The sequence below is a fragment of the Saimiri boliviensis genome, chromosome X (genome assembly GCF_048565385.1).
Source record: "Saimiri boliviensis isolate mSaiBol1 chromosome X, mSaiBol1.pri, whole genome shotgun sequence".
NCBI lineage: Eukaryota > Metazoa > Chordata > Mammalia > Primates > Cebidae > Saimiri > Saimiri boliviensis.
In genome coordinates, this window is record NC_133470.1 from 59,667,275 (window position 1) to 59,692,887 (window position 25,613).

At 37.1% G+C, this 25,613-nt stretch overlaps 1 protein-coding gene across 1 annotated transcript in view; it reads right to left on the minus strand.

Annotated features, from left to right (window-relative positions):
- Positions 1 to 25,613, minus strand: part of TEX11 (testis expressed 11) — a gene marked incomplete at its 5' end in the record, with an annotated part of 328,765 nt that overhangs the window by 68,092 nt on the left and 235,060 nt on the right. Inside the window, 6 exons of the mRNA XM_039475670.2 lie at positions 5,293 to 5,409; positions 6,960 to 7,030; positions 9,117 to 9,203; positions 10,326 to 10,366; positions 23,138 to 23,194; positions 24,333 to 24,418. Of these exons, the coding sequence (XP_039331604.2) occupies positions 5,293 to 5,409; positions 6,960 to 7,030; positions 9,117 to 9,203; positions 10,326 to 10,366; positions 23,138 to 23,194; positions 24,333 to 24,418 (459 nt within the window). The remainder of the gene's footprint in view (positions 1 to 5,292; positions 5,410 to 6,959; positions 7,031 to 9,116; positions 9,204 to 10,325; positions 10,367 to 23,137; positions 23,195 to 24,332; positions 24,419 to 25,613) is intronic.

Genomic DNA, 25,613 nt, shown 5'->3' on the forward strand with positions numbered 1-25,613 from the left:
CCGTTGGGGGGAAATGGAGGAGGGATGGGGGGTGGGGAGGTGGGAAGAGATAGCATGGGGAGAAATGACAGATACAGGCGAGGGGACGGAAGGCAGAAAACCACACTGACATGTGTGTACCTATGCAACAATCTTGCATGTTCTTCACATGTACCCCCAAACCTAAAATGCAATAAAAAAATAAAAATAAAAACAAAAAAAAACATATATGCACCTAACAACAGTGCCCCAAAGCTATCAAGCAAAAATGGATAGAATTGAAGAAATAGATAATTAAACTTTTATTAGTTGGATACATCAATAGCTCACTTTAAGTAATCAATAGAATAAGTAGGCAGGAAACCATCAAGGATATAGAACACTTGACCAACACTATCAACCTATTAGACCTAATAGCCATAAAATGTATCACTAACCCATGTAGAATGTACTTTCTTCTCAAGCACACATGCATCGCACTTTCTCCAGGATAGCTCACATGGTAGGCCATAACACAAACTTCAAATAAATGTAAAATAATTGAAGTCACAAAGTATGTACTGTGACCACAGTGGAATAAAATTAAAAATCAGCAAGAGAAAAAAATTTGGGAAATTCACAAATATGTAAAAATTAAACAACAGATTCCTAAATAAATGAGTCAAATAAGAAAACACAATGAAAATTAGAAAACATTTTGAGATGAATGAAAAAAAAATACAACATACCAAAATTTATGGGATGCAGTTCTTAAAGGGAAATTTGTAGCTGCAAAAGTTTATATTTATGGACTGTAACTGGGAGCTCCTGCCCCAACGCTGGAATATGGCAGTGTTTTATCTCTACCCCAAACTAAAGTGATTGATGTGAATAATAAAAATAATAATAATAATAATAAAATAAAAATTAAAAAAAGTTTTTTAAAAAAGGAATATCTCAAAGTAACCCCAAGTTTTACCTTAAGAAACTGTAAAACTGATAGCAAATTGAACCTTAAGCAAACAGAAGGAATATTTGATTGGGAATTAATGGAACAGAGACTAGAAATGCAATAGAAAAAAATAAAACCAAAAGTCAGTTCTTGAAAAGAACAACAAAATTGGTAAACATCTGTCTATACTGACTAAGAACAAAAAGAGAGAAGACACAAATAACTAAAATTAGGAGGTATCACTGCTGATCTTACAAAAATAAAGAGGATTATAAGGGAATACTATGAACAACTGTAAACCAACAAATTAGATCACTTAGATGTCATGGATAAATTTCTAGAAAGAAAAACTACTAAAATCGACTCAAGAGGAAACACAAAATCTGAATAGACTACAAAAAGTAGTGTGAAATTTATAATCTGAAAACTACAAAACATTGTTGAAAGAAGTTAAAGACCTAAATAAATGGAAAGATATCCCATGTTAATGAATCAGAGGCTTTAATATTCTCCATAAACTGATCTACAGTTTCAATGCAACCCCTATCAAAATCACAGCTGGCTTTTTTGCAGAAATCAACAAGTTGGTCTTAATGGAAATTCCAGGGACCTAGAATAGCCAAAACAACCTTTAAAAAGAACAAAGAGGGAGGGCTAACACCTTTGTATTTCAAAATTTCAAAACTTACTACATAAAGCTTACTACATAATTATCAAAGCAATGTGGTATTGCCCTAAGGATAGACACAGATGTCAATGGAACAGAATTGACAATCAACCTTCTCATTTATGGTCAAGTGATTTCCAACAATGGTGCCAAGATAATTCAGTGGGGAAAAAAAAAAAAAAAAAAAAACCAACTTCAACAAATCGTACTGGGACAAATGAACAGTCAAATCCAAAACAATAAAGTTGGACCCCTATCTCACACCATACACAAAAATTAACTCATTAGAGACCTACACGTAAAAGCTGAAAATATAAAACTCTTAGAACAAAACACTGAAGTAAACCTTCATGACTTTGGATTAGGAAATGGTCTTAGATGTAACAAAATAAAATGAATATCATCAAAATTAAAAATGTATTTCAAAAGGCACTAGCAAGAAATGCAAAAGACAAACCACAGAATAGGAGAAAATAATTGCAAATCATGTGTTTGATAAGAGTATAGTATAAAACATATATAAAGAATTACAACTCAATGACAAAAAGACAAATAGGCTGATTAAAAATGAGCATGGAGGAGGGATGGGGGTGGGGAGGTGGGAGGCCAAGGTGGGCAGATCACTTGAGGTCAGGAGTTGGAGACCAACCTGGCCAACATGGCAAAACACAGTCTCTACAAAAATACAAAAATTATCTGGGCACAGTGGCATGTGCCTGTAGTCCCAGCTACTTGGCAGACAGAGGCAGGAGAATCGCTTGAATCTGGGAGGCAGAGGCTGCAGTGAGCCAAGATTGTGCCACTGAACTCCAGCCTTGGTGACAGAGCAAGACTCTGTCTCTAAATAAATAAATTCAAAAAGACTTCAATAGATATTTTCCAAACAAGATATACAAATGACCAATAAGCACATGAAAAGATTCTCAACATCATTAGTCATCATGGAAATTCACATCAAAACCACAGTGAGGTATCAATTTATACTCACTAGGATGACTACAATTAAAAAGATATAACAAGTGGTGGCAAGGAGGTGGAGAAATTAGAATCCTCATTCGTGGTGGGAATGGAAAATGGTACAGATGCTTTGAAAAACTCTAGCATTCCTCAAATGATGACATATAGAGTTACCATATGACCCAGCAATACCACTCCTAGGTATATTTCATATTGAAAGAAATGAAAACATATGTCCATGCAAAAATGTGTATATCAATGTTCATCACAGCATTATTCATAATAGCTGAAAACTGGAAACAACCCAAATGTCCATCAATGGATGAATGGATTTTTAAAATGTGATATATTTATACAATGGAATATTATTCAGCCATAAAAAGAAATGAAATACTGATACATGCTACAACACAAAGAACCTTGAAAACATTATTTAGGCATTTATAAAAGGAGTTAGTCAGAAAAGACTACAGACTATATGGTGACATTTATATAAAATATCCAGAATAAGCAAATCTATAGAGACAGAAAGTAAATGGTTGCTTAGTGCTGGTGGCAGGCTATGAGAAGTGACTGCCAAATTGGTAAGGGGTTTCTTTTGAGGGAGATAAAAATGTTCTAAAATTAAATTGTATCAATAGTTGCACAATTCTGAGAATACTCTAAAAACAAATAAATTGTAAATGAGTGAATTGTAAGTTATGTGAATTAAGCCTCAGTAAGTCTGTTAAAAAACAATACTTTTTGTATAGAAGACCAGACAGTAAATATTTTAGGCTTTTCTAGCCATATACACTCTCTTTTACATATTTTTATTTATTTTCAACTACAACCCTTGACAAATGTAAAAACCAATCTTAGCTCTCAGGCTGTATAAAATCAGGCCAGGGGCCTGATTTGGCCAGTTGGCAATAGTTTATCCACTCCTGCTCTAGAAAAAAGATGTGGTTCCTTGACAAATTACAATCACTCTGTTTTTACCTATCCCTCACTTTCCCCTAATTCATACTCAGAAGGGTAGAGGCAATGTTGATTAAACTGTGCAGTACATCTATATTCCTTGATCAGCTACTTATTTGGAAATATTCCCATTTATGAGGGTTTAGAGAACAGGGAGTAGATGTATACAACAGAAATCAACAAGTATTCTTTAGAGAGACAGAGTACCACGGTCTGATTCATCACTTAGATGATAAAAGGCAGAAGTGCATCTTCAATTATCTAAACAGACATCCTTTCAAAAGCAAAGAAGATTACAGAAGGGTTACTAGTTTAGAGACTTCTTAGGAAACACAGAGGTGTACATAGGAAAGAACACAGAATAAAAAAGAACGGTAGTTAGAAACAAACAAAATAATGACTGTACTTAAGAGTTTGTGAAATTTCTTTCACTTCAATTTGATCTCCATTCACTGAGATAAAAAATTAAACAAACTCAGGATTACTAAGCAAAAATAAAAAACTTTTAGAAATTAAAAAGTACTATATAAAAATAAAATGTTATTATTATTTTTTAGTAAAGCAAAAGTCCCTATTGAGAATTAAATTACATTTACCTTTGCCTGTTAAATAGAATTTTTGTTTGTTTGTTTTGCTCTGGGGCAGGTAGAGTCTTTTCTCACCTTCTTTTAAAATAAAAATACTTCCTAAAAGAGGGTCCCCTTTACTCCTCAGAGACAAGAGCTTTGGCTTCTTTTTCTCTGTATCCCCAGTACCCAGAAAGGTGTCTGGTGCTCAAATGTTTTTTGAGCTGAACTAAACAATGGAAGGGAAAAGAAGCAAAATAGTTAGCAGAGATCTGGTGAGAGTTTGTTCCAGATCCAAAGAACAATATGAAAGAAGAGATTAATAGGAGGAAGAAAATAAACAGCAAGGGGTTTATATCACTTGGAGAGGACAGAAGCTGACAAGTATGGGAAATGAAATTTTCTTTGTCAAGGTAAGATAAACCAAGCAGAGAGACCTAGATCTTAAAAATCATACAAAAATGCTACTGGTATGATTTGGAGACAATTTTCTTAGATTGAAAGAAGAAGGGTAAACAGCTAAAAGCAAATCAATAATCTGGTGTTTGAGAGACTGTGACCTGGATAGCTTCTAGAAGGGGTAACATTTAAGAACCTGATAGGGAAATTCAGGCAAATGTAAGGAATTCTCTCTTGTAGAAATTAAGTTAATGAGATATTTAAGAATGTGGGACAAAGAAAGCAAATACAATCGAAAGAAGAGAAACAAGATAAATAATAATTTCAGATGGCTATCAAAGCTATGGAAATAGATGAGTTCTTCCTTAGAAGATGTGAAAAGAAACAAAAATGGGTCCACATCCATATATAATCACAGGCAGACAATGAAGATAAAGAATATTTAAAAATGTTTTTGGAAAGAGTGGTCCATAGGAAGGGGAATTTTAAAAAACTTATTTATTTTTATTTTGAGGCGGAGTCTCACTCTGTCACCCAGGCTGGAGTGTAGTGGTATGATCTCAGCCTACTGCAACGTCCACCTCCCTGGTTCAAGCAATTCAGGAAGGGGAATTTTAAAAGAGGAGATAGCTAATCTTCTTTAAAAAAGAGGCCACACCAAAAGTAACCTTTGCTTAGGAAGGAATTAGCCATTACAAACTTTTGAAATCAAGATGCTGCTGGAGTGGAGAAAAGGATTCTCTAAAGAGAATCAAGAAGAACTGCATCAGGGAAGGCAAACATATCAAATAGCACACTGAATTCTTGTCTTTTCTTTGAAGGTTGCACATTACCTGTTGAAAAGTTGTTGAAGCTTTTCTCCCTTGCTCTAGATCGACTGCAACTGCCATAAGTAAACATGTTTTCCGTGCAATCAGAATTACTTTATCAGGAGGACAAAACTGGGACATCTGATAAGAAGGAAGCAGAACATCAATGAATAGTGAGAATTCTGCCAGGTGAACACAAACAATCAGAATGAAAATCAGCAACTTCCTGTCTGAATGAGAAAATTCAGCTGGAAAAGCACATGTCACCACATAAATGATATAAGCTATAATGCTGATTTATGCTTTTAATTTTATATTTCTTTCCATTGTTTTTAGTACCTTCCTAGAGACAAAAAGCTTCAATTCTTCACAGTTTTCCTATCTTTTCCAGTGACAAGTAGTATCATTTGCCCTTGTATTTCTATCTAGTGATTTACTTCTTGGTTTATGTTGCAATTTCTAAGTGATTTTTTCCCCTGGCAAATAGATTTCCCCCTTTGTATTGAATAGAGCCAAAATTAGTACATATATTGTCATGGTTGAAAGAGGCATTGCCAGATCTTGACAGGCATTAGGTATGACCTCATCATTAACATTGCCTAGTTTTAGGAAAAACTCCCAGCTGCTACAATAAAACTCTAGGCCATTTGGATTCTTACATGCCAATCCTACAAGTCTCATCACAAATACCAAAACTAAAACCAATTTATTTCACTTAATTAAAATGGCAGTTATGTCTAAACTTGCAAAGATTGTTTCTTAATCTCCCCAAACATTCAGTGATCATAATCATCATTGTTATTAAATTAATAGCATTTTAAGACACTCAGTCTCTTTAGGTCTCAGATTACTCTTAAGTGAGATGAACGAGTTGTGGTAGATAATCTTTATAGTTCTTTCTAGCTCTAAAATTCTTAACATTTAATTGATCCCAACGTATCATACTGTGTACTCAATGTGTATGAAGACTATTCTTTAGCCCTTCTTCTTTTATTCCCCTATCAATACTTGGTACTCTTTCTGGCATTTAACCTCTACCTTGGAGGCCAATGACTATTTAAAAATGCTTCGAATTAAATAACAAACTCACAAATCACTACACACAGAACCTGCTATAGGAAAGTTATAAGGGAGGCTTAAGCTTCTTATCTCCTTTTTCAGCCTCTGCTGTCCCCAGATACTTATTCTATATTCTTATAGACTTATTCCCATAAGTCTTCATAATGTGTTGGTAATTAACAACTACTTAAGAGTATTCCCTTCCTATAGATATTTACATTTTAATATAGGACTTTGGGAGGCTGAAATCTCTTCAAAGGCAAAGAAATAAGTCTTAAATGGTAGAACTTTAGGCTCCCTGATGGGTGTTTCTGATATTTTGGTATAGACAAATATGCCCCATATTCTTAAGTTATACCCTATATAACATAATTTGTATATATATATATATATATATATATATATATATATATACACACACAAATATATATGTGTGTGTGTGTATATGTGTATGTACACACACACCCCCTCTCTATATATAAACAAATTCTTAGGTCATTTCTGCTTAAATATATATTAAAAGTTCCTAGATTAAGAGACAATCCCAGTCTATATTTAGCCCTTTACTATAGCCATAGTGCTTATAGCCTTGCTGTGGTCCATACATGAGATACTTATTAAAAGAAACTTACCTTATAAGAAAGTATGAAAAATTCTCTCATTACCACTGGATCTTTGTCAGATTGCACAGCCAAGTTCCAAGCTGGAAATTGACATGAAATAATGTAATAATATGAAAATCTACCATTTAGTCTGTACCACTATAATTTCTGCTATTTATACCTTTGATATTAACATACTAGTAAGGGGTTACTTAAGGTTTAAAAAATTAACTTTAGGTTTGTAAAGAAACTTTTTCCAGGTAAATTTAGAGACTTTTATCAATTCTAATCTTCAATACTAGACCAATGACCAAGACAGGTACTGGTGATTTTTTTTAAATTGAGGACATACAATAAGAATTCTTAGTTGAGGCCAGGCTCGGTGTCTCATTCCTATAATCCCAGAACCTTGGGAGACCAAAGCAGGAGAATTGAGGCCAGGAGTTCAGGACCAGCCTGGGCAACAGAGCAAGACTCTATCTACACAAAAAAATTAAGAAACAAAACAAAACTAGCCAGGCGTGGTGGCACACACCTATAGCTCCAGCTACTCAGGAGACTGAAGTGGGAGGATCGCTTGACACCAGGAATTTGAGGTTACAATGAACTATGATGGCACTACTGCACTCCAGTCTGGACAGCAAGACTGTCTCAAAAAAAAAAAAAAAAAAAAAAACCCCTTAGTTGACACAAATCTATCTAAAAATGAAGACAAACATGGATAGAGCTCACCAACTCGTAGCGGTTAAAGTAAAAATTCAGCAAAGAACAAGGTACACTAGAATCAAGAGTTGAGCAAAATTACTGGAAAGATTTATATCTTCCAAAGAGCAGTAGAAGCCCTCATCAGGTAACAGTCAGCATCATCTTCCTCTTGGAAAATCAAAATTAAAATGCAGTAAAAAACATACTTTTTCAAACCTTCAAAAGGGTAAAGTCACCCAACTTGTCTAAATTTTAGATGTTTGTTATTTTTCATTATTTGTTTCGTAGAAGTCAGATTTCTTAGAAGTCAGATTTCTGTATTCATTCCCTTTCTCCTAGGATTAAAGCCCTATTAAACCTCATAAAGCAGGGAAATGTTCATGTAGAATCAGTCCACTTTGTGGCACTGCTGCTTAATTGCTCATGCTTACTTGTTACTGTAGTAACAGCCTCCACAAGTTTTTTTTTGCTCATTTTTTTTTTTTTTTGAGACGGCGTCTCATTCGGTCACCCAGGCTGGAGTGCAGTGGCATGATCTCAGCTCATTGCAACCCCTGCCTCCCGGGTTTAAGCAATTCTTCTGCCTCAGCCTCCTGAGTAGCTGGGACTACAGGTACACGCCACCATGCCTGGTTAATTTTTGTATTTTTAGTAGAGATGGGATTTCACCATATTAGCCAGGCTGGTCTCAAACTCCTGACCTCATGATCTGCCCGCCTCGGCCTCTCAAAGTGATGGGATCACAGGTGTGAACCACTGTGCCTGGCCGCCTCCACAAGTTTTAAAATCATTTTTATTGAAATAGAGCCGTTATAAAGTATATTACACAACTCATAATTGTACGGCTTACTGAATTTTTACAAAGTGGAAATATTCATGCATATGGCACCCAGATCAAGAAAGATCTTGAATACCACCAGAAACCCTGAAGCTCCTACAACTTTCAAGTCCAACTCCTTTTCTAGGATAACCACTATACTGACTTCTAACACCATATATTAGTTTTCCTGTTTTTAAAATTATAAATAAAATGAACAATGCAATATGTATTCTTCAATGTCTGGCTTCTTTTGCTCAACGTTATGTGATTCATCCATATTGTTGTATATAGTTTATTTTTGGTCAATTACATTTAGAAATAAATTAAGTATTTAAAACCAAGTTTAGGAGTACAACCTTGGGGACCTGTATTTATAGTTTGTTCATTAGTTAGTTTAATCTTAGACTCATTCCTAAAGAAAAGGAAGACAACTGATGTCCATTGAGAATCTACTATGATACCAAGTACATATGCTGTTTCATTTAAAACCCTTAATAACTATATGAAATATATATAATTATTTCCATTTTATAAGTAATAAAACAGATTAAGCAAGTTATTACTGTACCCACAGTTAAAATGAAAGATCCAGATTTTGAAATTACATCCGTCTGATTCCACTAACCCATGATGTTTCCCATAGCCATAAAATTTCCTCTTACCCATTTTTCGAAACCACTGAGCTTCATTAGCTCTTGACTCCAAACTGAAGGCTTCTTCACCATAAGGCTGAGAAAGTTTCACAAAGGCTGCATCAAACAGGAAAATTTGATACTGAGAGTTTTATCTTATACTCTAGCAAAGTTCTTTAATCCTGCTTTAAGAACAGTCTCACAGGAGTTTGAATTTAGAAAGTTCTTTTTTGTGTATATGTGTGTGGGTGCATACCAAAAGTAATTAAAATGACAAAAAGCATTACAAAGTTCCAAGAAGTTGTTAATTCAAACTCTGGGGAACAAACATGTCTTTGGAGAGATTTATAATTTTAATTAGTGCAATCATTCACCACCTGAGGTGGAAAGATATGATTTACATGTGAGGAAATAAAGAATAGAAACAATTGTTTAAAAGACTGAACTAGAGACTGAGAATTGGAAGAGTATCAATACGCTGGCATAATATTTACTGAGCCAGCAAGCTCAGGACAGAACCAGAACGTGCTATCATTATCAGAAAGCATTTATTACATACCCCATGTCCTTCTGAAAAATAAGAATGCCATCCAGCAAAGTTTTTCTCTTTTGAAAAGAAGTGGTTTGGTTTCTAAACCACTTTGCTATGTTTAACACCCTGTTGACAGGCATTTGAGATACAGGGAAAAATTATTAGTAAATAAGGGAGATGGTACAGACTTGGGTGGATAGCTTCAAAACAAGAGACTATACAATCTGAATTTGATTCAGAGGGTATGGAAAAACAGCAGGGTTCAGGGTATTTTTATTTGTTTTGATCCTTTTTCACCTGTTCACTTCTTAGATTAGGATCAAGTGGCTACTAGAAAAGAAAGGTGGAGGGACAAAGAGGGAGAGAAAGGAGGAAGGGAGAGAAGGGAAGGAGGGAGGGAAGGGGAAGGACAAAGGGAAGGAAAAAAGAGCCAGAGGACGGGAGGACGGGAGGGAATGAGATGTCCTTAAAACAAACAGGAATTAAAACAGAGCTGAAATCACATTTGGAGATGAATGCTAATGATGACACACTTTTCTCTGCTTGTGAATGAAGAAACCAAAATAGACTCCCGTAGCAAACATTAATAAGAAGCATGAAGCTTAACTCAAACATAAGGTTAAAGTCAGTGTGCTCAGTGTACTCAGAGAATTCAATAGAGAACAGAGGCAAGATGAAGGACTGAATATAACCAGGGAGCTATTTACCTCTATTCAGGCAAGTCAAAAGTCGATCCATTTCTTTCATTCTAAAAATAAAGAAGAGAATATTTTCCAACTGTTCCAAATCTTTACTACAAAACCTAACTAAAAAGGGACACTATTTGTGCCTGAGAATTGAGCTAAGAAAATGCAAAATTGTTAAGTTTTTTACTCAGGACTTAAATCTATCATTTCAACAATCTTCTTCACTCTAGGGTACAGTTACTCATTCCCACTGTCCTCATATTTTTTCTCTCTTCTACTTCTTCATATACTCTCAGCAAAAGATTTCAACAACTGACAAGGTTTTATATTGTAGGGTCATAATACTTGAGAGCAGGTGGTGATCTCTGTGATTTATAAGCTTTTTCTGAAGAGGGGAAACTAGAACCCTATTTCAAATAAAATTGTATAAAAGTCTAATATACAGGAAAAGATTAAAGATAAAAGTTGAGCTGCTGTGGTTGAACAAGGAGTGGGTGTAGGCTTGGAGCTTCACATTCCTGGAAGTCCTTGAGGCAATGCCACGAAATTTCCAGGGTTCTGAGGAATGCAGTTTAAAAAACTACTTATCTTGTATAGACACATCATTTTAAAGATGAGGAAAAGAGTAGACCCAGGTATCTTGACCCCTCTGTCAAACTTCTTTAATTTAACAAAGAACTTCTGGTTTCTAGTTGTGCATGTAAGGAGCTTGGAAGTTGCCACTCTGTCCTAACAAGTAAAAAGCTGAACACATTGAAAAGTCATTAACTCTTCCCAGACCTATAAGAGAGGTGCAGAAAAAGGGAAAACTGCTGCCACAAAGATTAGAGAGACAGGCAGGCAAAGATAGGGAGTCACAGCGTACTAAAGCAGAGATTCAAAAGTGGAAACCACCATGGGAACCAATGTCAGAGTAGGAAAACCTGAAGCATAACTGACAAAGCACTGGAGGCTCAGTGTGGACAAGTCTGAGTTAAGACTCAGGAGAACCCTGTCATAGAGGGGCCTCCACAATTTTGTGAGTTTTGCCTCCAGGAGCTTGGTTAGATATTCAGTCAATATTGAAGCAAAATCTCTTTATGCATCTTGGAGAGGGCAGAGAAAACAAAATACTTTAAAACATGCCAGAGTACTCTGTTCTTTAAAAGTCTTGCCCCCAAGAGAAACTGCTTAACCACAGCCTGACCTTCTGGGGTATACCAGAGCCTAACTGATCTGGGAGAAGGGAAATACTCACAGTCTACTCTAGCCATCGTGTCCCACCTAATGGTGGAGAAAAAAACCTGAGAAGCACTTGTGAAGTTCACAGCCGACTAAAAGACCAACACCTAATTATAGGACTAAAGAAGGACTAATTATAGGACTAAACCAGGTACAGTGGCTCATACCTGTAATCCTAGCATTCTGGCGGCCAAGGTAGGAGGATTGCTTGAATCCAGGAGTTTAAGACTAGGCTGGGCAACATAGTGAGACCCTATTTCTACAGAAAATTTAAAAATTAGCCAGGTATGGTTACACATGCCTGCAGTTCCATCTACTCTGGAGGCTGAGGTGTGTGGATCACTTGGGCCTGGGGAGGTCAAGGCTGTAGTGAGCCATGATCATGCCACTGCACTCCAGCCTGGGTGACAGAGTGAAACACCATCTCTTAAATAAATAAATAAATAAATGAAATAAAATGATGCTTCCCCTCTCCCCACAATTCACCACCGCATTACTAAAGGCCTATTTATAGTAGTTCTGTTTACCTGGCACATGTCCACCTTTCAAGAAAAAATTAAAAGGCACACTAAAAGGCGGAAAATACAATTTGAAGAGATAGAGCAAGCATTAGAACTTGACATAGCAGGAATGTTGGAATTATCAGACTGGGAATTTCAGATAACTATGATAATTGATCATGATTAGGATAATTATTGAAAGGGCTCTAGTGGATAAAGTAGACAGCAGGCAAGAGCAGATCAGCAAAGTAACCAGCGAGATAGAAATCCTAAGAACCAAAAAGGAATGCTTGTGATCAAAAACACTGTAACAGAAATGAGAAAACCTTTGATGAGCTTATTAGTAGACTGAACAAAGCTGAGGGGAAAAAAAATCTGAGCTTGAGGTTATATAAACAGAAACCTCCCAAACTGAAAAGGAAGGAGAACAAAGACCAAAAAAAAGAACAGAATATCCAAGGACTATGAGACAACTACAAAAGGTGTAACATATGTGTAATGGGAATACCAGAAGGAGAAGAATAGATAATGGAACAGAAGAAATACTTCAAATAATATGACTGAGACTTTTCTCCAAATTAATGTCATCTATATCAAATCACAGGTTCAGGAAGCTCAGAACATCAAACAGAACAAATGACAAAAAAAACCCTGACATCTAGGCATTTTATTTTCAAACTAGAGAAAATAAAATAAACAGAGAAAATTCTGAAAAAAGCCTGAGGAAAAAAATACCTTAAAGAGGAACAAAGATAAGAATTACATTCCACTTCCACTCAGAAACCACACAAACAGGAAGAGACTGAAGCAAACTATTTAAATATTGAGAGAAAACTCCACTAACCCAGAATTCTACACCTTATGAAATTATACTTCAAAAGTGAAGGAAAAGAAAGACTCTCAGACACAGGAGTGGAACAAGATGATGGAACAGAAGGCTCACCCATCATCCTCCCCCACCGTAGGAACACCAAATTTAACCACTATTTACACACAAAAAATGACTCTCATAAGAACCAAAAATCAGGTGAGCACTCACAATACCTGGTTTTAACTTCATATTGTTGAAAGAGGAACTGAAGAGGGTAGGAAAGACAGCCTTTATCACCAATGCCACCTCTTCCCTATCCCCCAGCAGCTGCATGGTGCAGAGAAATCTGTGCACTTGAGAGAGACAGAGTGCAGAGATTATCAGACTTCGCCTTGAACTCAGGGATGCCCTGTCACAGCATGAAGGAAAACTAGGCTAAACACAGTGAACTCCTGCTAACAGAGGGAGTATTTGGACCAGCTATAGCAAATGGGGAATCTCTCATCTCAGTGGTTGGAATCTGAGTTCCAGTAAGCCTCACCATCATGGACTAAAGTGCTCTCGGGCTCTAAACTTGAAAGGCAGTCTAGGCCACAAGCAATTCAAGTCCTGATGCTGAACTGGGCTCAAAACCAATGGACTTGGGGGTACAACGTACTGAGACACCAACTGGAGTAGCTAAGGGGGTGCTTGTTCCACCCCTCCCCAACCCTGGGTAGCATAGCTTGTGGCTCCAAAGGAGGCCCCTTCCTTCTGCTTGAAAAGAGAGGGAAGAGTAAGGAGGACTTTGTCTTGCATCTTGGATATCAGGTCATCCACGGTAGGATAGGGCACTAAGCAGAGGCATGAGACCCCCATTCTAGGCTCTAGCTCCCAGATGACAGTTTGATGCACACACCATGAATAATCAGCAGTGACCCGAAGGAGTATACTGTGGGCCTTGGGTGAGACTCTGAGATGTGCTGACTTCAGGCAAGACCCACCACATTCCCAGCTATGGCGGCTATGGTGAGAGACTCCTTCTGCTTAGGAAAAGCAGAGGGAAAAATAAAGAGGACTTTGTCTTATGCCTTAGGTACCAGCTTAGCCACAGTGGGGAAAAACATCAAGTGGGATCTTAGGGGCCCCAATGCCCTGGGCCAGAGGGGAGCCCAGTGCCTTGAAGGGTGAAATAAGGCCTGGCAACATTTACTTCAAGGTGACTGAAGAGCTCTTGGGCTTTAAGTGAACATCAGCGGTAGACTGGCAGTATTCCACATGGGCCTGTGGAAGGTGGAGGGAAGAGCAGGAAGGACTGCATCTCATGGTTAGATGGCCAGCTCAGCCACAGTAGAATAGAATACCTGAGGTAGACTCCTAAGGTTTTTGACTCCAGTCTCTGGCTTCTGTACAGCTTCTGTGGACTCACCTAGGGCCTAGGAGAACTTGCTGCCCTGAAGAGGACACAGGCCTAGCTGGTTTCACCACCTGCTGATTGCAGAGCCCTAAGGCCTTGAGCCAACAACACAGGCAGTAGTCAGGTAGTGGTTACAGTGGGCCTTGGGTGAGAACCAGGGCTGTGTTGGCTTCAAGTCTGACCCAGTGCAGTCCTAGTGGTAATGGCCATGTGTGCTTGTATCACCATACCCCTAATGCCAGATAGCTCAGGAGTGGGAGAGGGGGAGAGGGAGAGAGGATGACAGGGGAGAGGGGGAGAGGGGGGAGGGGAGAAGGATGAGGGAGGGGAGGAAAGGGGAGGAGAGGGGAGAAGGATGAGGGAGGGGAGGGGAGGAGACAGGGAGAGAGAAACAGTTTCTGCTTGGTAATCTGGAGAATTCTTCTGGATCTTTCTCAAGATCACCAAGGTAGTATCTCTATGAGTCTACAAGAACTATAGCATTACTGGGCTTGTGGTTTCCAATAATGCAGATACAGCTTAGATCACAGCACCCAAGTACTTCTGAATACCACGAAAGCCCTCCCAAGAAGGACAGATACAAACAAGCCCAGAATGCAAAGACTGCAATAATACTAACTATTCAATGTCCAGATACTGATGAACATCGACAAGCATCAAAATCATCCAGGAAAACATGACGTCACCAAATGAACTAAATAAGACACCAGGGACCAGTTCTGGAGAAACGGAGATATGTGACCATCCAGATAGAGAATTCAAAATATCCGTTTTGAGGAAATTCAAATTCAAAATAACACAGAGAAGAAATTCAGAACTCTATCACATAAACTTAACAAAGAAATTGAAATAAGAATCAAGCAGAAATTCTGGAGTTGAAAAATGCAATTGAAGAATATATCAGAGTTTCTAAATACCAGAACTGATCTAGCAGAAGAAACAGTGAGCTTGAAGACACACTATTTGAAAATACACAATGAGGGGAAAAAAAAGATTTTAAAAATGAAGCATGGATACAAGATCTAGAAGACAGTTTTAAAAGAGCAAATGTGGGCTAGATACGGTAGCTCACGCCTGTAATTCCAGCACTTTGGGAGGCCGAGGCGGGTGGATCACAAGATCAAGAGATCGAGACCATCCTGGCCAAGATGGTGAAACTCCATCTCTACTAAAAATAGAAAAATTAGCTGGGCATGGTGGTGCACACCTGTAGTCCCAGCTACTCAAGAGGCTGAGGACAGAGAATCGCTGGAACCCGGAAGGTGAGCCAAGACCATCCACTACCCTCCAGCCTGGTGACAGAGTGAGACTCCATCCCAAAATAAATAAATAAGTAATAAAAATATAAATAAAAGAGCAAATGTAAGAGTTACTGGCTTTGAAGAAGAGGTAGAGAAAGAGACATGGGTAGAAAGTTTCTTGGAAGGATAATAACAGAACTTTCCAAACCTTGAGAAAGATATCAATATCCAAGTACAAGGTTATAGGACACCAAGCAGATTTAACCCAAAGAAGACTACCTGAAGACATTTAAGTATCAAACTCTTAAAGGTTCAGGACAAAAAAATAATCCTAAAAGCAACAGAAAAGAAACAACATACAGTGGAGTTCCAATATGCCTGGCAGCAAACTTTTCAGTGAAATCCTTACAGTCCAGGAGACAATGGCATGACTTATTTAAAGTGTTGAAGGAAAAAACTTTTACCCTAGGATAGTATATATGGCAAAAATATCCTTCAAACATGATGGAGAAATAAAGGCTTTCCCAGACAAACAAAAGTTGAGGGATTTCAGTAACACCAGACGTCCTAAAAGAAATGTTAAAGGAAGTACTTTAATCAGAAATGAAGGGATGCTAATGAGCAAGAAATCATCTGAAGGTACAAAACTCACTAGTAATACTAGATACACAGAAAATTCCCCACAATATTTAGCACTGTAAGTATGGTGTGTAAACTATCCTTAAATAGAAAGACTAAAAGAAAAACCAACCAAAAATAAATATAACAATATTTCAAGACATAACAGTATAAGATATAAATAGAAACAACAGAAAGTTAAAAAGAGATGGGAAGAAGTTAAACTGTAGAATTTTTATTAGTTTTTTTGTTTGTTAGTAGTTAATTTTTTAATGCAAGCAGTGTTAAGTCATCAGATTAAAATAATGGGTTATATTATTTGCAAGCCTCATAACCTCAAATCAAAAAACATAAAACAGATACACAAAAAATAAAATAAATAAGTTATATCATACCATCAGAGAAAATCACCTTCACTAAAAGAAAGACAGGACAGAAGGAAAGAAGGAAGAGAAAGTCAGTATATCAAAGAGATATGTGCACTCACATTTGTTGCAACACTATTCACAATAGCCAAGATTCAGAAGCAACCCAAGTGTCAATCAAAAGATGAATAGATAAAGAAAATGTGCTACATATACACAATGGAGGACTATTTGGACATATACAAGAATTGAGATCCTGTCATTTTCAACAATTTATATGAAACTCGAGGTCATTATGTTAAATGAAATAAGCCAGGCACAGAAAGACAAACTTCCCATATTCTTCTTTATTTGTGGGAGCCAAAAATTAAAACAATTCAACTCATGGAGACAGAGAGTAGAATGATGGTTACCAGACACTGGGAAGGGTTGTAGGGGGTAGAAGGAAGTGAAGATGGTTAATGGGTACAAAGAAATAGTTAGGAAGAATGTGTAAGACCTAGTATTTGCTAGCACAACAAGGTGACTATAGTAAAAAGTAATTTCATTGTATATTTAAAAATAACTAAAAGGGAAAATAAATGCTTGAGGTAATGGATACCCCATGTACCCTGATATGATTATTACACATTGTATGCCTGTACCAAAATATCACATGTGGCCCATAAATATACACATCTGTGTACCCCCAAAAATAAAAATTAAATTAAAAGAAATAAAACCTCTCAGACAAAGAAAGTTGAAGGAATTTGTTGCCAGCAGATTTCTTTGTAAGAAATGTTAAAAAGAAGTTATTTAGAGAGAAGGAAAATGATATAGATCAAAAACTCAGATCTACATAAAGATAGGAAAAGCATCAAAAGAAGAATAATTGAAGGTAGTGTGTGTGTGTGTGTGTGTGTGTGTGTGTGTGTGTGTATATCATGAAATACTACTCAGCCATAAAAGGAATGAAATCATGTCTTTTGCAGAAACATGGTTGGAACTGGAGGCCATTATCTTAAGTGAAATAACTCAGAAGCAGAAAGACAAATGCCACATCTTCTCAAGTATAGGTTGGAGCTAAATAATATGTATACATGGACACGGAAAGTGATAAAATAGACATTGGAGACTTGGAAAGATGGGAGGGATGGAGGAGGAAAATCCCGAAACCTGAAATACCCATGATGCCTTGGGTGATATTGGGAAAACACTCTAACAGGGAGGGCAATGCCCAGAAAAGCTCCATAATAAAATGGAAGTGGCTTATACATGATAATGCTACCTGTGAATGCAAAGAGGAGGTACTCATGAGCAGAGTCTCATTTTCCCTAGGACTGACTCTGGAACTGCATGAGGAGTTGCTGGATTCTACCGTCACTGGGATAGTGCCCTGCAAACAGTTCTCAACCGACTGACAAGGAGCTGCTTAATTTATGGATGGCAGTGCCAAGGTAAAAAAGAATATCCTTCCAATATTCTATTTGGAAGGATATCATCTGATCAAAGAAGGTAAAAACAAATCACCTTAGCAGGCTGAACTACATGCTGTTTTCGCAGCAGTGAAGGAAGAATTGAACAGTGGTAAAAGCCCCTATGTTTGAGTTTTGACTGACTCACTGGCAGTGGCCAATGACCTGGCCATATAGTCTTACAGAAGGGAAATGGAAAACTGGCCCATTAACAGGATGTCTGTATGATGTATGGCTCTAAGGAAAATCACTAGGGAAATTTGAGGGGTGGATTAATGTGGGATATGTTGATATCCATCAAAAGAATACCCTTCCAGATTTGAAAAGTGATTACAATCAACAAGTGGATATCCCTGTGTGCTCCCAAGGTGGCCCCTTGGGTCCATGAAATTTGTGGGCATTTAAAAACTCAGCAGTACAGAGATAGGTTGAACCTAGACATATTCCTCTTGTACCCTCTGAAGCACAAAATGTCAGTAACTGTTCTGTTTTCCAACAAAAGAGACAGAGACTTAAATGGCTGTGTGGCAGATTCCTCAGGGGGAAGGCCCTGAACACAGCTGGCAAGTCAGACTGATGCTGGTAGCCCCAGGGTATGAGTTTCATCAGCAGTAGACAATAACTCTGGATTGGCCTTTGCTTACACAGTTGTTGATGAAAATGCTCAGAATGTAATAAAAGAACTGGAACAGAATATACTGCACCAATTTAGGCTGCTGAGTCACAGTTTTTCAGACCAAGAAACACTTTATAACCCATAATGTCCAACAATGGGCAGAGATATATCCTCCTAAGAATAATAGAAAGAGAAGAGGAACAGGCAATTGAAACATTGGTTGCCTAAAATGGGGGCAGACATAGGGATGAAGGACTGGCTTACATGCCTTCACAAGCTCATACTCAATATGGGGGGTGGGGCTAAGGAAGTGTCCCCACTAGATAGACTCCTCTGTTTTTCTTGTGAGTCTGAGGAAGAGGAGTTGGGGAAGGATGCTAGTATGACCGCAATTCTTTCCAAGGGGGAGGACACTGGTATGATGACAATATTTCTTATTTTTTTCTTTCCTTCTCATATCAGCTCAACTTAATGTTTCCTACCTGATGAAACATAAGCAAGACCATGGCTGCAACCACAAGTGTTAGAAACAGGGCTGATTCCTAAGCAAGAAACCTAACTATATTTTAAAATCTTTATGTCAGAATTCCTAAGGGCCTCATGTGGGCAGGATGTGTCTTTACCCTATCTAGCAAAAGTGGGGTTAAGAGTAAATGCAGCTGCATTGCTTGCTTAATGGTCAAGATAGTCCACTAGTTCTGTATCTATACAATACTACCTTATATAAATGGGAGTGGACTGAGGGGGAGGCATTTGCTAGATTAGTATTGGCTGTTATCTGGACCAGCACCTAATGTTCTTTCAAATGTGGAAGTTTGGTTATAAATAGAAAAAAGGAGGAATAGTAGATGAGAGTAAGGAATGAACAAATGAGTTATGCAGTAAGGGAAATCCAATATTACATCAATACCTCAAGAGTTTCAGAGCAAAAGATGATATTGTCTCTTACCTCAATTATACCAGATCCTGAAAAGGTGAAGCCATATATTGCGGAGACCACTCCTGCTTTTGGAATCTGACCAAATAGAAGCCTGGAAACCTCAGTGGCCTTACCCTGGGAGACAATTTCATGATGCAATGATGAACTGGACAAATTATTAATGACTGAAGGGGACTTCAGTAATGTGCCAGTATTTTTTAACCATTATGATCCTTTTGCTATATTTGAGATCTGTGGTCAAACACCAGGGATCTTTACACTATGGTATAATTAGAAGTGTATTTAGTCTGAGGTTCCTGGCACAAGGGTCCTAAAAGCCTTAGGAGAAAAGAATGGGCCAAAGACCTTAACAGAAACCTTATCAAAGAAGATATAGGATGACAAATACACATATAAAAAGATGCTCCAATCACATGTCATCAGAAAAATTCAAAATAAAACAATGAGATACCACTGGATACCTATCAGAATGGCCAAAATCACAAACACTGACAACACCAAATGCTGGTGAGGACACGCAGCAACAGGACTCTTATTCATTGCTGGCAGGAAGGAATGCAAAAGGACACAGGAATTTGGAATACAGTCTACCAGTTTCTCAGGAAAAAAACATACATAGTCTTACCATGAGACCTAGCAATCATCCTCCTTGGTTATTAATATTTGCCAAAGAAGCTAAAAATGGCCACACAAAAACCTGCACATGAATGTTTACAGAAACTTCATTCACAACTACCAAAACTTGGGAGAAATCAAGATGCCCTTCAATAGGTGAATGAATAAATAAAATATGATATATTCATACAATACAATATCATTCAGTGCTATCAAGACACAAAAATACATGGAGAAACCTTAAATGCACATTACTAAGTGAAAGAAGCCAATGTGAAAAGGCTATATATTGTATGATTCCAACTACATGACATCTGGAAAAGACAAAACTATGGAATAGTTTTGGATGGAGGGATGAATAGGTGGAGCACAGAGAATTTTTAGGGCAGTAAAAATACTCCATATGGTATTGATATTGTAATGATATATACATGTCATTATAACTTTGTCTAAACCCATAGAATGTACAACATCAAGAGTGAATCCTCATATAAATTATGGACATCAGGTGACTATGTATGTCAATTTAGCTTCATCAATTGTAATAATTGTACCACTCTGGTGGGGGATGGAGGAGGCTATGCACGTGGTGGGGAGAGGGGATATATGGGGATCTCTGTACCTCCCTGTTAGCTTTTCTGTGAACCTAAAACTTAGCTAAAAAATGAAATATTAAACTTAAAAAATAAAGTGAGGTAAAAACTAACCAGAGGAAAACAGCTCATTTTGCTTTAACAAAGGAATGAACGTGAAAGTATTGGCAAACTCAACTAAGGAAGTTTACAGTAAGAAGGGTAGAACATACTGTAAGACTGGCCTTATCAGGAGGGGTCTAACATAGATAATAAAGACTGTGGTCAGGAAAAGTAGCTGATTTTTCAGCGATAAATCTGAGAAGTCTAGTTTATATAAAGTAACTTCTTACAGTAAATTTTACTTATATGAATCTCAGCTGAGCTAAAGTTGATTTCTTCACTATTTAATTCGGTGACTCCATACTAAACAATCTAGGAAGGGTCCAGTAATAAAAATATACAGTACAAATAAGAGTGAAGACATACAAAGGAATGCATAATCTATTTAAGAGAAAAAACTGCTTTAAAAAAATTTAGCATATGAGTTGTCAGTACTTAGGTAGATACTGCTCATCTATAACCACAGGAATTTTGGAACAGAAAGGACCTTTAAAAATTATCCAGTCCAGCTTTTAAAATTTTACAGATGAGGAAAATAAAGCTTTGAGAAGTGAAATAAGTTGCCATTGCCTATGGTAAACCAAAAGTTATTGAAATAGCTGAACCTATAATTCAATTCTTGAGTCCTCTCATTGAATTCGGCACTTAATTTTTTTTTTACAAGTTAGTCTAATCTATTTATTAAATCAGGTTCTAACTTCTACATGAAAATGTTGCTAGAGGATGCTCTCTATTACTACATTTACTTGAAAACAATGAAGGTATATTTTGAAAAGTGTTGTGTAATTTCTCATTAATTCAAACAGGATTCCGTCCCTTACCCTGTTCCTCAACTGGTTTTAATGTGTGTTGTTTTACTGTATGCCACAATTAAGAGGAATATGAAGCACCTTTAAGTCCAGTGTTGAAGATATTATAAATAACTAATATTCAGTCATTTAAATAAATTGAGTGTCAATTGTGTGTCAGATACTGCTCTAGGTTTCAGTGATACAAAGATAAATACAAATATAGTCCTAGCCCTCAAGGCACTCTTACAATCTAGTAGCTATCATGGTTTAGTCCTTTTTTTAAAAAAGCTTCTTATTGTTGAAAACTTCAAAGATGTCCAAATGTTAACAGACAAGCATAATGAATCCCTCTGTACCTATCACACAGCTTCAATAATTATTAACTCATCAATCTTATCTCCTTGATACTTCCACCCACTTCTTCCTCTCCAACATTATTTTGAAGCAAATTCCAGATATCACATTATTTCAACTATACATATTTCAAGATGTGTCTGTAAGAGATAAGCAATAGTTTTAAAAAACAACCACACTACAATTATCATGTCTAAAAGTTAATTTCTTAATGCCAGCAAATATTTGGTCATTATTCAAAATTCCAATTGCTTCATCTTTTGTTTTGTTTGAGATCCCTTCTAATGGATTTATGAAGTCTATAAAGAAAAGGCAAAATGCAATTGGATAAAATCTGCATTATGAAAAAGACAGTTATAAGGCATCTGTCCTATGTTATCTCAGTCAAAGATATTTCCAAAGAATTTATCTGAAAAAATATATTACCTCCAGTTGCAAAAGTCAAGTAGAGAGAACTATTACAGAGTTCTTGTCTAAGCAGAGAATGCAGAGATGGCTGATATGTCTCTGAAAGTTATCCCTAATTAACACCCTGAGCAGAGTTTTCTCTCAAATAATCAGGAGGTAGTGAGTTTTGTGAATGAAAAATTAGTGACCAAAGTCTTCGACGAACTGTTAAGTTTTAATATCTTATGCCAAGAAATGCACAGAAATATATTTGGTCGTATGCATGGCAACATATTTGAATACTCCCTGCTGACCTGATATAGAATCATAACCAACAAGAAATCAAGGTTATATGTTCTGTGGGAAAGTAAGAGATACGTCTATATTTGAGTCATCTGTTAAGAAAGGGGCAAGAGATACAATATCATAATTCTACCACAGATAACATTATTGAGGGCTTATTAAGTTCCTGACACTCCAAATGTTTTACATGTATTAACTTATACTCTGGTTTCTCTGCAGATCATATAAGCCTTTCGCCTTTTAGAAGTTTTAACTCATTGAGTCATCAGAGCAACCCAAAGACATAAGTACTACTATTTTTCCCACTTTACAGATGGGGAAACTGAAGCTCAGAAAAGTTAAGAAATGTGCCTAAGGATACACATCTAACAAGTAGCAGAGCCAGGATATGAACCCAGGAAGACTGACCCCAAAGCCTGTGTTGACCTTACACACTAAACTAAGTATCTCTTAATATACAGTTTATATTGTAAGTTATTATAATTTGTCTAATGGCAAAAACATTATTTTTGATGAAATAACTCACTTATCTTCAGATTCCGGCATTTCAGCAATTTTTGGAAAAACAAGATGAATCAAACATCTGTATGATAAAGTAATATAGAAAGTGATTCTTAGGTTAGGAAGAAACGTGTGAATGAATATATACCAAATTATTAACCTTGATTACTCTGGGAGGGAAAAGAGCAGGTAAAGGGGGGATTAATCTTATTTTACGTATATGTATTTTATTGTTTTAATGGTTGCAATGAAAACATTCCAACTTTATAATTTTGAAAGAGGAATTTAATAAAATAATTTAAAAACAAAAGTGTTGCTTATAACAAATTCTTTTTTTTTTTTTGAGACAGAGTCTTGCTCTTTCATCAGGCACCAGACTGGAGGGCAGTGGCGTGATCTTGGCTCACTGCAACCTCCGCCTCCCGGCTTCAAGCAATTCTCCTGGCTCAGCCTCCCGAGTAGCTGGGACAACAGGTGTGTGCCACCACGCCCAGCTAACTTTTGTATTTTAGTAGAGACAGGGTTTCACTATGTTGGCCAGAATGGTCTCAGTCTCTTGACCTCGTGATCTGCCCACCTCTGCCTCCCAAAGTGCTGGGATTACAGGCGTGAGCCACCACGCCCAGTCATAACAAATTCTTAAATGGTTCCACAGTTTATATCATTGTTCAAAAACACCTGCTAGAACATCAGGTATGATAAATCAGTCTTTATATATATGGTTTTTTTTTTGTAAAGAAACTGGAACTGTCCTTTGGGACTCAAACTAAAATCACTGTTCTTTGAAGGGATCTAGCAGCATAATGACAAGCAGACAAAATAAGGTAGCTGGTAAAGTTTTAAAACCTAAAAAGCTTTAAAAAATACTGTCTGTCCTGAATGATGTTTAAATATTTACCTTACTGAAGGCATGCAAATATCTCAAGACTCCTCTGACACTTATTTATGTGACTCCATTTCCCTTTGGAAATGTGGCCTCAAGTGTAATTGACTAAAAGGAGAACCACTCTAGAGTACTGCTGGTTTCTCATTTCTCACAGTGGCATTTTCTCAGTCATACCATTAAGTATTTATCAAATCCCAACCTCACTCTCCTCTGCCTCACTTTTTTATGTAAAAGTTCTCTTGATCTCAATAGCACTATTTTGGCAAAGTTTATTGACCAAGAGTAAGATGAGCAGAGGAAATCCTTTCTCTTCCACAGGATGTAGGTTACTTACTTTGTAGCTGTAAGAACTTTTTCTTGGTCTTCTGAACGTTGAGCCAAATATTCCAAAGCTTTTTCTGCCACAATTTGTTGTCCATTCTAAAAACAACAAATATGTTAAATTACATCTCAAAGTGATACTGCAAAATGCTATCTATATTCCTGTTTACTAAAGAAGATTCAATGCTATTCCCATCAAGCTACCAATGACCTTCTTCACAGAACTGGAAAAAAACACCTTAAACTTCATATGGAACCAAAAGAGAGCCCGCATAGCCAAGTCAATTCTAAGCAAAAAGAACAAAGCAGGAGGCATCACACTACCGGACTTCAAACTATACTACAAGGCTACGGTAATCAAAACAGCATGGTACTGGTACCAAAACAGAGATATAGACCAATGGAACAGAACAGAGGCCTCAGAGGAAATACAACATACCCACAACCATCTGATCTTCGACAAACCTGACAAAAACAAGCAATGGGGAAAGGACTCCCTGTTTAATAAATGGTGTTGGGAAAACTGGCTAGCCATGTGCAGAAAGCCGAAACAGGACCCCTTCCTGACACCTTACACCAAAATTAACTCAAGATGGATTAAAGACTTAAACATCAGACCTAATACCATAAAAACCTTAGAAGAAAATCTAGGCAAAACCATTCAGGACATAGGTGTAGGCAAGGACTTCATGACCAAAACGCCAAAAGCAAGGGCAACAAAAGCCAAAATAGACAAATGGGACCTAATCAAACTCCACAGCTTCTGCACGGCAAAAGAAACAGTCAGTGGAGTGAATCGGCAACCAACAGAATGGGAAAAAATTTTTGCAGCCTACCCATCTGATAAGGGGCTGATATCCAGAATTTACAAAGAACTAAAGCAGATCTACAAGAAAAAAACAAACAAGCCCATTCAAAAATGGGCGAAGGATATGAACAGATACTTTACAAAAGAAGACATACAGGAGGCCAACAAACATATGAAAAAATGCTCATCATCACTGGTCATCAGAGAAATGCAAATCAAAACCACATTGAGATACCATCTCACACCAGTAAGAATGGCGATCATTAAAAAATCGGAAAACAACAGATGATGGAGAGGATGTGGAGAAATAGGAACACTTTCACACTGTTAGTGGGAATGTAAATTAATTCAACCATTGTGGAAGACAGTGTGGCAATTCCTCAAGGACCTAAAAATAGAAATCCCATTTGACCCAGCAATCCCATTACTGGGTATATATCCAAAGGATTATAAATCATTCTACTACAAGGACACGTGCACACGAAT